The 16,888-nt window shown below is 33.1% G+C and overlaps 1 protein-coding gene and 1 pseudogene across 1 annotated transcript; both read right to left on the bottom strand.

Moving 5' to 3' along the window:
• Window positions 1-286: 286 nt before the first annotated feature.
• On the bottom strand, window positions 287-3,391 carry LOC125811500 (leucine aminopeptidase, chloroplastic-like; annotated as a pseudogene).
• Window positions 3,392-12,174: 8,783 nt separating this feature from the next.
• Window positions 12,175-16,034, bottom strand: LOC125811485 (leucine aminopeptidase, chloroplastic). The gene is made up of 9 exons (XM_049490988.1): window positions 15,597-16,034; window positions 14,076-14,481; window positions 13,808-14,002; window positions 13,491-13,719; window positions 13,294-13,420; window positions 13,026-13,199; window positions 12,867-12,927; window positions 12,588-12,775; window positions 12,175-12,488 (listed from the first exon to the last, which is right to left on the bottom strand). The coding sequence occupies exons 1-9, from the start codon at window positions 15,807-15,809 to the stop codon at window positions 12,360-12,362; spliced, it is 1,722 nt and encodes a 573-aa protein (XP_049346945.1). The 5' UTR covers window positions 15,810-16,034; the 3' UTR covers window positions 12,175-12,359.
• Between the last annotated feature and the right edge of the window lie 854 nt (window positions 16,035-16,888).

Consider the following 16,888-nt stretch of genomic DNA (forward strand, 5'->3'; position numbering starts at 1 on the left):
AAATCATCACACAATAAATCACCTTCAAGTTTTACCAACTACTATCAGAGTGAATATGATCTCTACCAGACATACGTAAATAAAATAGGAATAATATATTTCATTCCACAAGGTAAAGTGGCAACTTTATTTAGGCATTTTATTAATCAAGAAAACAAGAAAGCCTATACTATTGCCTTTATTCATACAACTTGATGCATTTCTTTTTCTCAAACATTAATAGTCCCTTGAGATAAGAACTGATCCCTTATATGTTTAGTCATCAACATCTTGACTAGCTCTAATTTTAAAGAGAGTTCCTCAGCACCCATTCCACCAGAGTTGAAACACCATAACCCGTGGCGTTTTTCTTTTCATCGCTCCAGACAGGGCCAGCTATGTCGAGATGCAACCATTGGACCTTCTCGTCAACAAACTGCAAAAACAAAGACCAAGTGTCATGTTTCTCGTCTCAAACTAAAGATATGTAGAATGTACCAAAACGTCAGTATTAGAGTGATGATGAGATGAGTACTTGTTTGAGGAAGAGAGCACCAGTTATGGCACCACCATCACGAGGTCCCGTGTTAATCATATCAGCCACTCCTGATTTCATACTCTCCCAGTAACTCTCCTCCATAGGCATCCTCCATAGCTTTTCACCACTTGCCTCAGCAGCTACAACCACCTCCCTTGCTAGGCCATCACTAGGTGTAAAAGCACCTGTATTCGTATACGAGATATCCAATGAAGTTCAAGCAGAGTACACATACAACGTGTACCAAACAAAGAATAGAGTCACAAACAAATATACCAGCAACTGAAGGTCCAAGAGCAGTCACAATAGCACCAGTTAATGTTGCCAGATCAATTATCTGCATATATTCGATCAAACATGTAGAAGTGAATCAGGGGAAACGTACACATTGAAGTGATCGATGTACGATGCATAATAACAATGTTTAATTAATACCTTCTCAACACCTTGGTTACATGCATATATCAAAGCATCAGCAAGTGTGAGCCTACCCTCAGCATCAGTATTGTTAACCTCAATTGTCTTACCGTTTGAAGCTGTGACAATGTCTCCAGGCCTCATGCCTGCTCCACTGATCATATTTTCACAAGCTGCAACAATGAAATGCACCTGCAACGCAACAACATAACATACGTGGTAATTGAATACATGCACTTCCGAGTAAATACATTCTAGAATGATGGATGATAAAGGAAGGACTCACCTCTACTCCAAAAGGCCTAATTTCACCAAGAGCTTTTGCTGCACCTAAAACAGCCGCAGCCCCTCCCATGTCATACTTCATTAGCTCAATCTTCGAACCAGCTCCGGTCTTTAGGTTGTAGCCACCACTGGGGAACACGAAAACAAACGTTCAACAAATCATAACGTAAGAATAATAGAAGATAGAAATCCATTTACCTGTCAAAAGTTAATCCCTTTCCAACCAAGGCTATCTTCCTTTTGCGTTCCTTAGTAAGAGTTTTAAAACATAAATGGATGAAATAAGGAGGATTTTCAGTAGCTGCTGCAGCAACAGATAAATAGGCTCCCATTTTCAATTCTTTGCACTGCTCAGCATCCAAGATGTTTACAGTAATGACATCGCTGTAAGTGGACGCAATCTTTTTAGCCTCTTCAGCAAGTACCCCTGCAGCACAAAGTCGATATGTTAATTCTCACTTTTAGTAATATATGATATGATTGAAAGGGAAGTGCATTGAAAGACGATCACTAACCAGGCGTAACTATATTGGCTGGTGCATTAACGAGCTCTCTACCAAGTATAACACCTGCACATACATGTTCTGCATACTTGATTTTGCTTTCTATTTCAGTCCAGTTCCCAGTCCAAGAATATCCAAAGATTCCAAAGCTGGTGTCTTTGACTCGGACCTAAACCTATTATCTTCGAATATCCCCAGCATAACTCCTATAGCATTCAAGAAATTTAATCAAGTTTTGTTTCTCAATATGGTTCACCAAGAAAATGGACATATATATATACCAGTTGCTATGGCAGAGGCAGAGTTAATCTTCGATTCTGCAGAGAGTCCATCCGTGGAAGCAAGTGAAACGGCAATATTACGAGCCTGAGCAGACTTGGCAGCAGCAGCAGCAGCCTCTCCTAAACTGTGATAAGAAGTAGGTGCTGATGCTGATGAGCCAAGTCCAACTAGAGTAATTCTTCCACCAGGAAGCCTGAGATTTATGGATTGTCCAGATTTTCCACTAAAATCCTCCTCAGATGAAGCTGCAGACAATAAACCATTCAATTTGGAATCGAGCTGTTGCAATAGTGGATTCTTGAACTTAGAATTCTCATCTCTAGCCAAGTCATTCTCCGTCGTGCCTATTGCAAGTAAGTCTCCTTGCCATTGCACCACATCAGTATCTTTAGCACCAATTGAAATCTTTCATGTTACAAAAACAGAAAAAGGATTTAGTATGAAAACTATAAAATAGAGATCACAAGAATCAACAATTGGTATTAGCATGCTAAGGATGGAGCAACAACAACAAAAACTGAGCGTACGCAAGACCTTACCTCTACCTCAGATTTGATCAGGTAGAGAGGCTGTTCCCAATAGACCCTCGGCTCAAGACAAAAATAGACTAAAAAAGACGTATTGAAAGTACAAGAGACAATATATGTAGTAAACAAAACAACAGATAGTAATAGAACAGTTGTACAAATAAAACAGACTAAAAAAGACATAATGAAAGTATCTGTAGTAAACAAAACAACATATATTAGCAGAACAGTACTACAACCAAATAAAACAGACTAAAAAAGACATAATGAAAGTACAAGAGACAATATATGTGGTAAACAAAACAACAGATAGTAGTAGAACAGTATTACAACCAAATAAAACAGGCTAAAAAAGACGTAATGAAAGTACAAGAGACAATATATATATAGTAAACAAAACAACATATGGATAGTAGCAGACCAATACTACAACCAAATAAAACAAACTAAAAAAGACGTAATAATAGTACAAGAGACAATATGTAGTAAACAAAACAACAGCTAGTAGCAGAACAGTACTACAACCAAATAAAACAGACTAATGAAAGTATAAAAGACAATATATAGTAAAGAAAACAACAGATAGTAGTAGAACAGTACTACAACGATATAAAACTATAAGCACCTTAGGGACATCACTTTCATTAGGCCTAGTAAGACCAAGAGTATCACCAGCAATACAATGAACTATTCTTTTACTTCTTCTTGAACACAAGGGTGTAACTGAAAATGAAAAAGCCCATCTAGGACTAGATTGACATTTAGTAAAAACTGAAGGGTTACAATGCAAAGAAGAAGAAGAAGAAGCCAATAATGAAGAAACTCTTAGTGTTGCCATTGTTAAAAAAAGAAAATTTGTTGTGTGTACTGTAGTCTTTCTCTTCATCTCTTATATAGAAGAAAGAATAAGATATTTGCATGTCAACACGTTTTATTCATTCTCTACTCTTTTAACGGGATCTATATCCTTCAATTTTGGGTGTACACAAGTAAGTACTTAAATAATTCAAAAAAAAAAGTAGACACATGCGTCCTACATAACAGTTCTACATCCTACATGACATCCTACGATATTATGCCACATAGGACGTGTGTGTCTACTTGTTTAACTTTAAATAGTTTCAATGTCTACTTATAAACCCTCAAAATTTAAGGGCATACATGACAGTTGAAATTAGGGGTCGACCGAATTAAACCATACCGAATAGATTCATAAGATTTTTTATATATCACTGTGAACTTTTGTTTAAGCTTATAACCGTCTCGAATAACTAGGATGGTCTTTCTAATTTATACTCCCTCCGTCCACTTTTATTTGTCATGTTGCGCTTTTTGAAAGTCAATTTGGCTAATTTTCAAAGTTAAATTAGATTACATTAACTCGATATTTCAAACAAAAATTTAGATATTCAAAAACTATACGAAAAATACTATAAATTGCAATTTCTTGCATATCAACATGATGATAACATACATTGTAAAATGTTGGTCAAAGTTCTCATCGTTTGACTCTAAAAGAAAATCATGACAAAATAAAAGTGGACGGAGGTAGTATAAAACCCCCAAAAATATCCAAACTGGATCGAATAGTCTTACATATATGCAAGATAGTTTACAGAGAAAATGGTCTAAAACCCCCCAACCTATACTCAAAATCCCAACTACACACTCCAACTTCAAGGGTGTCCTATTATCCCTGAACTTTATGTTTCTCTATTTTCTACACACTTAAGTGTTAACCTGTCATAGGAGGTGTTCTCACCTCCTCTAGGCGCGTTAGAAGGTGAATTTTGACGAATTCCTCTTTCTTCAACAGTCATCTTCCCCACCATTAAATAAACCATTGTTTCTTCTTCCCCACCATTAACCATTGTTCCTTTTGTAAAAAAATCACGATTTTCTCTAAAAAATAAGTAGGATTTAGTTGTTTATGTTCATTTCTACTTCAAATCTTGAATTTAGAGTTTGTAATCTGCTCTAATTTCTTATTTAGGTCTCTAATTTTAATTTTGAATTTTCTTGAAATTTATCAAAAATGACAAATGAAAACTTGAATAAGCTAAATAGGTTGATAAACTACGAAATCAAGTTGAAAATACACAGCAAAATCCTTCGATCATCAACAGAAATGCATATGCAAATGGAGAAGGAGATGAAAAGGAGAAAGGATGATTTTTGGGTCTTTTACGTTTTAGGAGGGAAATGGGGAAAAAAAGGGAATTGGGAGTTGAAGAGGTGGGGGATCCGCCGCGTGCAATCACGTTGGACTATTTGTTTGGTTTATGTGTTGAGGTCAGCGTTTAAGTGTGTAGAAAATAGAGAAATATGAAGTTCAGGGGTAATAGGACACCCGTGAAATTGGAGTGAGTAGTTGGAATTTTGGGTATAGATTGGGGGGCGGGGGGGGGGGGGGGACTTTAGACCATTTCTCTAGTTTATATGTTAAATTTAATATACAAATATATTTTATAGGGAAAATGCATAGGTACCCCCAGCCTATGCCCGAAATCTCAGAGACACACCTAACCTTTACTAAGGTCCTATTACCCCCCCGAACTTAATTTATCTATAATATTCTACCCCTTTTCGGCCTCGTGGCACTATCCTTAAAAAAAATGTCAACATGCGCTGGGCCCACAAGATAGTGCCACGTAGGCCAAAAGGGGTAGAATATTACATATAAAATAAGTTCGGGGGGTAATAGGACCTTAGTAAAGGTTAGGTGTGTCTCTGGGATTTCGGGTATAGGCTGGGGGGGTACTTATGCATTTTCCCTATTTTATAAATTATTTTTCATATACATGAATAAAAATTAGGCCACTAGACTTTGGGTCTTCAGTTGATTAGTTTTAGTTTTAACTTTTTAAAGGATACAATTAGTAGACTCATACATTCATAAATCATAACTAATTACCTATATTAATATAATAATATTGATATATCAAATAATTAGTTTACGGCAAAACCTAACACACTACGTACTAGTTCTATTGAAAGTTTAATACTAACAAAGTAATCAAAAATTAATCGAACCCTATCGATATCGAATAAAACCAACATGATTGGATTGGTTTTAAAAAATCTAATTTTAGTTATGCATGGTAAAATAATCGAAAAATTGGGACGATATCATTTTTTTAAATAATCTGCCGAACCATCTCATTAACTCCCCTAGTTAAAATCAAGTTTAAGAGCAGATTTATATTATGGCTTTATTTTATTTGCATGTGAACCAAATTTGTGGGGCAACTAAATTTAACTCATGCATCATTTTTTATTTTTTTGTTTCACTCATAGACCAAGGCAACACGTGATATCATTCATAAATATTTGTCTTTTATTGGCTTATTGCTATTGATGATATGTTTGTTTCTAATGGAGGGTATTGTTAGAATTAGTATAAAGTTTATAGCAAATTATTTTATTTTTTGAATCTTTTTAAAATAGAGTCCATGCTTAACAAAATCATTATTTATTATTTCTCTGAAAAAGTTGAATTTGTTATCTAAATTATTATCACTTATTTGTGAAAACAATTTCGATTATTCACGTAACATATATACCCTTTTGTTTGGTTATTGGTCAATAATAAATAAAAGACAATAATTGGACCATTTGTAGCCCCTTCAAAGAATTTCAACCATTGAAATTTTGAGCACGTTTTATTTATTATAAAATAAGACTTCATTATCTTTTCTATTTTTCTTTTTGGAGACCCAAAAAGATTGGTGGTACATTAAAGCAGGAGAAAGAAAAAATATTTATTACTTTTCGGAGTTTATTTTTACTTTGTTCATTTTAAATTTTTTTATATTTTTGTTTAAAAAATAATTAATATAAATATTTTATCGCAATATTTTGACGAGTAATCTAAGATTTTGATAAATAATTTGAGGAATACGTAATTAATCTTAATGGTAAAACTATGAAAAAGGATGCTCATTCCATTTCTTTTTAGTTGTCATGTTGCACTTTTAGAGAGTCAATTTGACTAATTTTCAAAGCTTTTCATTAGATTATATTCATTCGATATTTTAAAATAAATTTTAGATATTCAAAAGTTACACATAAAGTACTATATATTGCAACTTTTTTCATATCAATATGATGAAAAAATACATCTTAAAATATTTATCAAAATTCATATTGTTTGACTCTCAAAAAGAAAACTATGACAACTAAAAAAGAAGGCATAATACATATATTGGCCCCTAAACTTGGCTTCAAATTTTAACTTTGACCTCCAACTTTCATAATGCACAAATAGGCACTTTAACTATCCTACCTTTAAATAAATAAACACGCGATTTTTGGAGCCAAAAGCGTGAAATGCACACGCTGCCACGTGTATTAGTGACCCATTCAATGGCTGCCAACTATTCAATGCATATGGGCCCGTTTTCCTGTCTATTTGACACCTTTTCAAATAATTTCTCTTTATTTTTGCCTCACAACTTCTTCCTTCACTTTCATTTTGTGGTAAATTAATATTTGAAAATGTCAATTATTCAATTTATAATTTATTTGTCTTATTTCTTTTTTTAATTTATGTGTATTCAAAGATTACATTAAGAAACTATAAATTATTAGACTTAATATTTAAAAAAATTTATTACAAATTTGAAAATTACGTAATATACACTATTAATTACAATAATTACTAATTTAAAATATTTTTTCAATCTAATAAGAGCCTACAAACACACTATACGTTATATTTAAAAGTACTATAAATCATAATTAAAAAATATTTTTTTTAGAAAATTTTTTGTTGACTCTTGAAATTCTATTGGTGACACATGAATTTGAATAGATGGAACAATATATATTATTGAAAGTTAACAATACTATAAGTTATTCGAAAATGACGTTAATGATTTTTATAAATTATAACAAATTAGCAACTAAAATATTTTTGAAAAAACATACAAAAAATTAGTTGATGAATCAGCCACCACACCGTGGACATGTATGCTTTTTGTGATTAAAATTGAGTTTAAGGGTTATTTTGGTCATTTAAGGATTTTTCTTTAAACTTCAAGCTTTATTAATAGTGATGTATTCATTTTAGAGTTAACATGAACATTTACTACCATATAAATATATATAATTTATTCAAATTGAAAATTTAAAACTATTTATTTAACGTCAATTAAAAATTAACTTTTAAATTAATTATTAGCACGGGCTCTTCATCACTAGAATATAATATAATAAGCGGGAATAGAGAGGACCTTGGGGTCGACACGTGTTCCTTTTTCCTTCTGGACAAAAAAAGACTATACAGACAGGAGGTCAACCTGTAAAAAAAAGGGGGACCCATATTTTACTATTGAAGGATGCGTGTTTCTTTTAAATTTCTTTTACCATACTAAATAATTGTATAAAATATTATAAATCACGATAATTAATTACTTAAATATTTAAAAGATATAAAAATATATAAAAGATCTTATTGACTCTTCAAATTTTACCGGTGACGCATAAATTCGGACAAATGAAATAATATATATTATTTGAAAATTTCTTAGAAAGTACTATAAATTACAGTAATTAACAACTACAAATATTTCAAAGACAAAAAAAATTGATTGAATCTCAAAAAAAAAATTTAGTACTACACGTGTTCCTTTTTCCTTCTTGCCAAAAAAAAACTTCATTATAATTTTTTTTCGTAATAACAAAATTTTTTATTAAATGTCACTTGCATTTTGCAGTAAACAACAAATAATGCAAAAAAGAGGGGAAAATTGTTGAAAAAAATATAAAAAGGGTTTAATTGTCCTTTCAATGCTTTTTTTACTGTTGAGCCCCAGAATTTTTACATCTGACGCGCCTAATTTGAGTGTATTTCACGCATTTTGCCAGGTAGGATCCGAGTGTTCTTTTGTTTAAGTTTTGGATAGTTAAAGTGCCTATTTGTGCACTTACAAAGTTAAAGGTCAAAGTTAAAATTTGAAGCCAAGTTTAGGGGTCAATATATGTATTATGCCAAAAAAGAATGGAGGAAATATGTTTTTCTCTCGAATGCTAAAAATGACAAATACTCCCTTCGTTCACTTTTATTTATCCGCCATTTGTATGCCCATTAAAAATAATGATAAATATGAGTATAAGACTATATTAATACATATATAATGAAGAGGGTGGATGAGTCCATTCATTATTTATTGAGTTTCTAATTCCACACCTACTTGCCTTTGTGGGATATTTTTGTGGAGTCTTGTTCAATTCATAAACACGTGGAATTCATTTTCAATTGAGATCACCTTTATTGGTGGAACATATATTTTTATTAATCGAAATGATTATTTTCTAACTGTTAATTTTCACTTGACATCGTATCTCTAACTAATTATCTTTTATATAACATAATTTTATAAATAATTTCACATGATTGATCAATTTACATAACTAAACTGTGAAATATACGTCACATACTTCTGTCTTATTTATATGCCTTGCTTTTCATAAATATTTAAAGAAAAATAGGTAGATCTAAAAAGTTAACTTTTTCCTTCATTTCATATTAATTGACTTATATTGATTTGATATGCACTTTAAAAGGATTTAATTAAAAGTATATCTAATAAATTAATCTTACTAATTATACTTAACTTTAAATTTAATTATTATAACTTTATACTTGTGAATTTTTATTGTGTGTAATATATATAAAGAGGGCCAAACACATAAACGGGTCCCTAAACTTGTTGGGTTTTTCCCCTCATGTATCTCAACTATGTCATTTTTCTATTGAATTCTTGAACCACCCATAATTTGTTCCCTTTTAAACATTGTGGGCTGATGTGGCACAAAATGTGATCTCAGGTCGCTTGATTGCGTGAAGACGTTTGTTGCTCCCAATTGCACACGCAAGTGGACGCGGTCGCGCAAGTAATATAGTGTCTCTTAAAAGAATCAGATTATCGAACCCAAAGGACTTGTCAATTAACTATTTTTACTAAATTATACTGATCTAATTTATTTAGTTAAGAGAACCAAAAGAGAAGAATGCAAGAACAAAATAATAAAATTACTTACAATAGTTGGAAAATCCCAGGGCTGCAGCATGTATAGGATTTCATGTATCATATTTTTGGCTTAGAATTAATTTCAGTTGTCAAGTTACTGGTTTATAGGGTTGATAGTATGGTCCAGGTGGTTCGCCTCTCGCCGCCTACTCCAATTAGCCATCTAACTACATCGTTGAGCGGGGATAGATAAACTAACTGGTGAGCATTTATATTTCATCCTATTTCATAACCAAGAAAGGTGTTCGTCTGGGCGTCACTCCTGAACACTAATCACCTCAATCTAATGGGTGGACCGAGCTCTCTATATCCTCTGGTCTATCTAATCCCTCCTCGTTCGATTTTAAGATTAGACAATATATTTATCTCATGGTGATCAAGAACAAAATACTAAAACAAGAATATAGAAGTAACTTAAAATGACAACCAAGAATTAATTCGAAAACCTTAAATAATCAACATTGAATCTGTAGCTACAATGAATTCGAAAATCTTGCATTCTTCTCTTTTGGTTCTCTTAACTAAATAAATTAGATCAGTATAATTTAGTAAAAATAGTTAATTGACAAGTCCTTTGGGTTCGATAATCTGGTTCTTTTAAGAGCCACTATATTACTTGCGCGACCGCGTACACTTGTGTGTGCAATTGGGAGCAACAATAATCAACATTGAATCCGTAACTACAGCCCCAGAACAAGGGCTTTAGCTACTAATCTCTAAGAAAATAAGAAGAAGAAAAGAACCCTAAAAAGTATTGACGACTTTCTCTTCAAAAGTGCCTCCTCCCTACTCTATCTTCTATCGTTCTCTCCCCTCTATAATTATTTTTATGGGCTATTTATAGAGATAAGAAACCCTAAAATAAAATAATTGAGTCCAAAATAAATTAGGAATCCAAATCCAAGCGGAATAAGAATTCATGTACGCGTAATCCGTGCTCTGCCGAGTTTCCTGCCCATCTTCGTTCTTCATATGATGCCACGTGGAATATTCAATTCCAATTCCAATTCTACTTCCACCAAAATATAGATTATTTTATAAAGTTTAATTCATTAAGCTGTCTGCTTGATTTCCTTCTTCAACCTTTCATTTTTAATTCGTTTTAACTTCAAATTTCTTGAACTTTCCACCAATTTAATCCTACAAATAAAATACACTATTAAGCACAATTCATAAAATTAATGCTCAAAAGGAACAAATATAAATAATAAATGTGAAGCGAATAATGCTTAAAATATATATTTTTGGCCTCACATCAACGTTTTAAAGGCGCTGATGTGGATCCCTGAACCACCCACCAACGCTCTTCTCCCCCTTTTAACCCTAATTTCTCCCTTTTTTTTCTCTTATTTCTCCTCTTTTCTTTCTTTTCATCATTAAGTTGGAGTTGCTCATCAGAATACATCTCTTCTTCATTGATTTCTTTTTAATAGGGATGAAGGGGCTTTAGGTTTGGGAAATGATTATGTGGCGCTGACATATAAATGGATTGAAGTTTGATTGGTTGTAATTTTCACGTGGAAAAGGTGGATCTCACGCGCACAATCAACAAAAAATATTTGCGGAAGTTTTGTGTCACATAGCCTACAGTGTTTAAAAGGAACAAATTATGGGTGATTCAAGGATTCAATAGGAAAATGGTGTAGTTAAGGTACCTGAGGGCCTATAAAGAGAGATAGTTAAAGGGTGAGTGATGTGTTGTTGAGTCATAAATTTGCGTAGAAGAAGAATTTTTATTTATTTAGCTAATCAAAAGAAGTTTATTACATTATAGTTAGTTAGTATTAAATAACTACATTAAGTAGTAATAGTCGAATTTAGCACCTGTTCATGTGCCCCCGAGAACTAAGAGAGGAATAGTTGAGAAGACATTAAAACAGAGGCATGATTAGAAAAGAACAGAGGAAACGAAAAGGTCACCCGTCCAAACCAGCAAAAATCACCAATCATAGAACAAAGAAGAAACCCTTTTTATTACCTCTTCTTTCTCGAACACATTTGCACCCGTATTCAAAGTAATTGCAAAAAGGGTTAAATAATGTATATTTACATAAATAATATAATCATTAGGAGAAATTTGTTTGTAACCTTCATCAACGACTCTATTTTTTGTTGCATCTTCAACAATTCACCTGTTTAGTTGGCGGACACCAAAATACACAAGCAAATAATGTATTAAAATTTGGAAAATGACTTTCATCGTACCGAATTCACAAACACTGATCATATGCTTGGTTGCACGGTTTTACTATCTTTATTCTTAACTGTATAAAAATATCAAGAGATATGTGTCAAATCCACAAAAAAGTGTGTTTTTTCACAAGTCAATACAAGTACGACAACAATTTTGAGTAATTCAATCAACGCGTCTTTGTAATGCCTTTTATTTTCAGGACAAAATGACATGAAAGTTCTAATATGAAATCTAAGTAGGGCATATTCTGTAGAACACCTAGTAAAGTGATTCAATCTCAAAGTGAAATAAATACCATAACTTCGATCTTGTTCAATAAAATCATCACACAGTAAATTACCTGCAAGTTTACCGACTATTATACCAGAGTGAATATGATCTCTACCAGACATATATAAATAAGAGGAATAAGAAATTTCATTCCAAAAGGTAAAGTGGCAACTTTATTTAGGCATTTTATTAATCAAGAAAACAAGAAAGCCTATACTATTGCCTTTATTCATACAACTTGATGCACTTATTTTCTCAAACATCAAACAGTCCCTTGAGATAAGAAGTCCCTTATATGTTTAGCCATCAACATCTTGACTAGCTCTAATTTTACAAAGCATTCCTCAACACCCATTCCACCAGAGTTGAGACACCATAACCCGTGGCGTTTTTCTTTTCATCACTCCAGACGGGGCCAGCTATATCGAGATGCAACCATTGGACCTTCTCGTCAACAAACTGCAAAAACAAAGACCAAATGTCATGTTTCTCGTCTCAAACTAAAGATATGTAGAATGTACCAAAACGTCAGTATTAGAGTGATGATGAGATGAGTACTTGTTTGAGGAAGAGAGCACCAGTTATGGCACCACCATCACGAGGTCCCGTGTTAATCATATCAGCCACTCCTGATTTCATACTCTCCCAGTAACTCTCCTCCATAGGCATCCTCCATAGCTTTTCACCACTTGCCTCAGCAGCTACAACCACCTCCCTTGCTAAGCCATCACTCGGTGTAAAAGCACCTGTATTCGTATACGAGATATCCAATGAAGTTCAAGCAGAGTACACATACAACGTGTACCAAACAAAGAATAGAGTCACAAACAAATATACCAGCAACTGAAGGTCCAAGAGCAGTCACAATAGCACCAGTTAATGTTGCCAGATCAATTATCTGCATATATTCGATCAAACATGTAGAAGTGAATCAGGGGAAACGTACACATTGAAGTGATCGATGTACGATGCATAATAACAATGCTTAATTAATACCTTCTCAACACCTTGGTTACATGCATATATCAAAGCATCAGCAAGTGTGAGCCTACCCTCAGCATCAGTATTGTTAACCTCAATTGTCTTACCGTTTGAAGCTGTGACAATGTCTCCAGGCCTCATGCCTGCTCCACTGATCATATTTTCACAAGCTGCAACAATGAAATGCACCTGCAACGCAACAACGTAACATACGTGGTAATTGAATACATGCACTTCCGAGTAAATACATTCTAGAATGATGGATGATAAAGGAAGGACTCACCTCTACTCCAAAAGGCCTAATTTCACCAAGAGCTTTTGCTGCACCTAAAACAGCCGCAGCCCCTCCCATGTCATACTTCATTAGCTCAATCTTCGAACCAGCTCCGGTCTTTAGGTTGTAGCCACCACTGGGGAACACGAAAACAAACGTTCAACAAATCATAACGTGAGAATAATAGAAGATAGAAATCCATTTACCTGTCAAAAGTTAATCCCTTTCCAACCAAGGCTATCTTCCTTTTGTGTTCCTTAGTAAGAGTTTTAAAACATAAATGGATGAAATAAGGAGGATTTTCAGTAGCTGCTGCAGCAACAGATAAATAGGCTCCCATTTTCAATTCTTTGCACTGCTCAGCATCCAAGATGTTTACAGTAATGACATCGCTGTAAGTGGACGCAATCTTTTTAGCCTCTTCAGCAAGTACCCCTGCAGCACAAAGTCGATATGTTAATTCTCACTTTTAGTAATATATGATATGATTGAAAGGGAAATGCATTGAAAGACGATCACTAACCAGGCGTAACTATATTGGCTGGTGCATTAACAAGCTCTCTACCGAGTATAACACCAGCACATACATGTTCTGCATACTTGATTTTGCTCTCTATTTCAGGTCCAGTTCCCAGTCCAAGAATATCCAAAGATTCCAAAGCTGGTGTCTTTGACTCGGACCTAAACCTATTATCTTCGAATATCCCCAGCATAACTCCTATAGCATTCAAGAAATTTAATCAAGTTTTGTTTCTCAATATGGTTCACCAAGAAAATGGACATATATATACCAGTTGCTATGGCAGAGGCAGAGTTAATCTTCGATTCTGCAGAGAGTCCATCCGTGGAAGCAAGTGAAACGGCAATATTACGAGCCTGAGCAGACTTGGCAGCAGCAGCAGCAGCCTCTCCTAAACTGTGATAAGAAGTAGGTGATGATGCTGATGAGCCAAGTCCAACTAGAGTAATTCTTCCACCAGGAAGCCTGAGATTTATGGATTGTCCAGATTTTCCACTAAAATCCTCCTCAGATGAAGCTGCAGACAATAAACCATTCAATTTGGAATCGAGCTGTTGCAATAGTGGATTCTTGAACTTAGAATTCTCATCTCTAGCCAAGTCATTCTCCGTCGCGCCTATTGCAAGTAAGTCTCCTTGCCATTGCACCACATCAGTATCTTTAGCACCAATTGAAATCTTTCATGTTACAAAAACAGAAACAGGATTTAGTCCGAAAACTATAAAATAGAGATAACAGGAATCAACTATTGGCAACATGCTAAGGATGGAGCAACAACCACAATAATTGAGTGTACGCAGACCTTACCTCTACCTCAGAGGTGATCAGGTAGAGAGGTTGTTTTCGGTAGACCCTCAGCTCAAGAAAAAAACAGACTAAATAAGTCGTAATGAAAGTACAAGAGACAATGTATAAGAGACAATATGTAGTAAACAAAACAACATATTGATGGTAGCAGAACAGTACTACAACCAAATAAAATTAAACAAATTAAAAAAGACGTAATAAAAGTACAAGAGAAAATATGTAGTAAACAAAACAACAGATAGTTGCATAGTTGCAGAACAGTACTACAACCAAATAAAATTAAACAAACTAAAATAGACGTAATAAAAGTACTAGAGAAAATATGTAGTAAACAAAACAACAGATAGTTGCAGAATAGTACTACAACCAAATAAAACAGACTAAAAAGGAAGTAATGGAAGTACAAGAGACGATATGTAGTAAACAAAACAATAGATAGTAGTAGAACAGTACTACAACCAAATAAAATAGACTATAAAAGATGTAATGAAAGTAAAAGAAACAATATGTAGTAAGCAAAACAACATATAGTAGCAAAACAGTACTACAACCAAATTAAACAGACTAATGAAAGTACAAAAGACAATATATAGTAAAGAAAACAACAGATAGTAGCATAACAATACTACAACCAAATAAAACAGAAAAAAGACGTAATGAAAGTACAAGAGACAATATATAGTAAAGAAAACCACATATAGTAGTAAAACAGATTAAAAAAGACATAATGAAAGTACAAGAGATAATATGTAGTAAACAAAACAACAGATAGTAACAGAACAATACTACAACCAAATAAAACAAACTAAAAAAGACATAATGAAAGTACAAGGGACAATATGTAGTTAAGAAAACAATTGTTAGTAGCAGAACGGTACTACAACCAAATAAAACAAACTAATGAAAGTAAAAAAAGACAATATATAATAAAGAAAACAACAGATAGTACCAAAACAGTACTACAACGAAATAAAACTATAATCACCTTAGGGGCATCACTTTCATTAGGCCTAGTAAGACCAAGAGTATCACCAGCAATACAATGAACTATTCTTTTACTTCTTCTTGAACACAAGGGTGTAACTGAAAATGAAAAAGCCCATCTGGGACTAGATTGACATTTAGTAAAAATTGAAGGGTTACAATGCAAAGAAGAAGAAGAAGAAGCCAATAATGAAGAAACTCTTAGTGTTGCCATTGTAAAAAAAAAGAAAATTTGTTGTGTGTACTGTAGTCTTTCTATTCATCTCTTATATAGAAGAAAGAATAAGATAATTTGCATGTCAACACGTTTTACTCATTCTCTTCTCTTAAATGCGTGTATGTCCTTCAATTTTGGATGTACACAAGCAAATACGTATTTAAACTATCCAAAAGTTGGACAAGTACACACATACGTCCTACATAACAATTCTACGTCCTACCTGACATCCTACGATATTATGCCACATAGGAAATGTGTGTTTACTTGTTTAAGAATAGTTTAAATGTATACTTATGAACATGCAAAATTAATGGGCATAGATGACAGTTGAAATTAGAGGTATCAAAAAAATATGAAAAATCGATCGAACCAAAACATATTGAATCGATTCATACGATTTTTTATATATAACCGTGGACTTTTATTTAAGCTTATAATTAACCATCCTTAATAATTAGGGTGATCTTTTTAATTTAACCGAATAGTCTTACATATATACGATATATTCTATATATTACCAAATATGTTAAATTTAATATAAAAATATATTTTATAAATTATTTTTCAAATACATAAAAAAAATTAAGCCAATAGACTTTGCTTGGGTCTTCAGTTGATTAGTTTTAGTTTTAACTTTTTAAATGATACAATCAGTACACTCATACATTCATAAATCATAACCAATTACACATATTAATATAAAATAATATTGGTATACCAAATAATTAGTTTACGGCTAAATACCAAAACTGTAAAACCCAACACACTACGTACTAGTTCTATTGAAAGTTTAACAGTAACAAAGTAATCAAAAATTTATCGAATCCTATTGATATCGAAGAGAAATCGACATGATTGAGATGATTTTAAAAAATCTAGTTTTGGTCCTGCATTGTAAAATAACTAAAAAATTTGGGATGGTATCTATAAGAAATAAACCAAATTTGTGTATTATGAACCGTCTCATTAACATCCCTATTTAAAAATCAAGTTAAAAGACAGATTTATGTATTATGACTTTATTTTATTTGCATGTGAACCAAATTTATGGGGCAACTAAATTTCACTCATGC

This window comes from Solanum verrucosum, unplaced genomic scaffold, assembly GCF_900185275.1.
Source record: "Solanum verrucosum unplaced genomic scaffold, falcon-dt-bn FXZP01000238.1, whole genome shotgun sequence".
Taxonomy (NCBI): domain Eukaryota; kingdom Viridiplantae; phylum Streptophyta; class Magnoliopsida; order Solanales; family Solanaceae; genus Solanum; species Solanum verrucosum.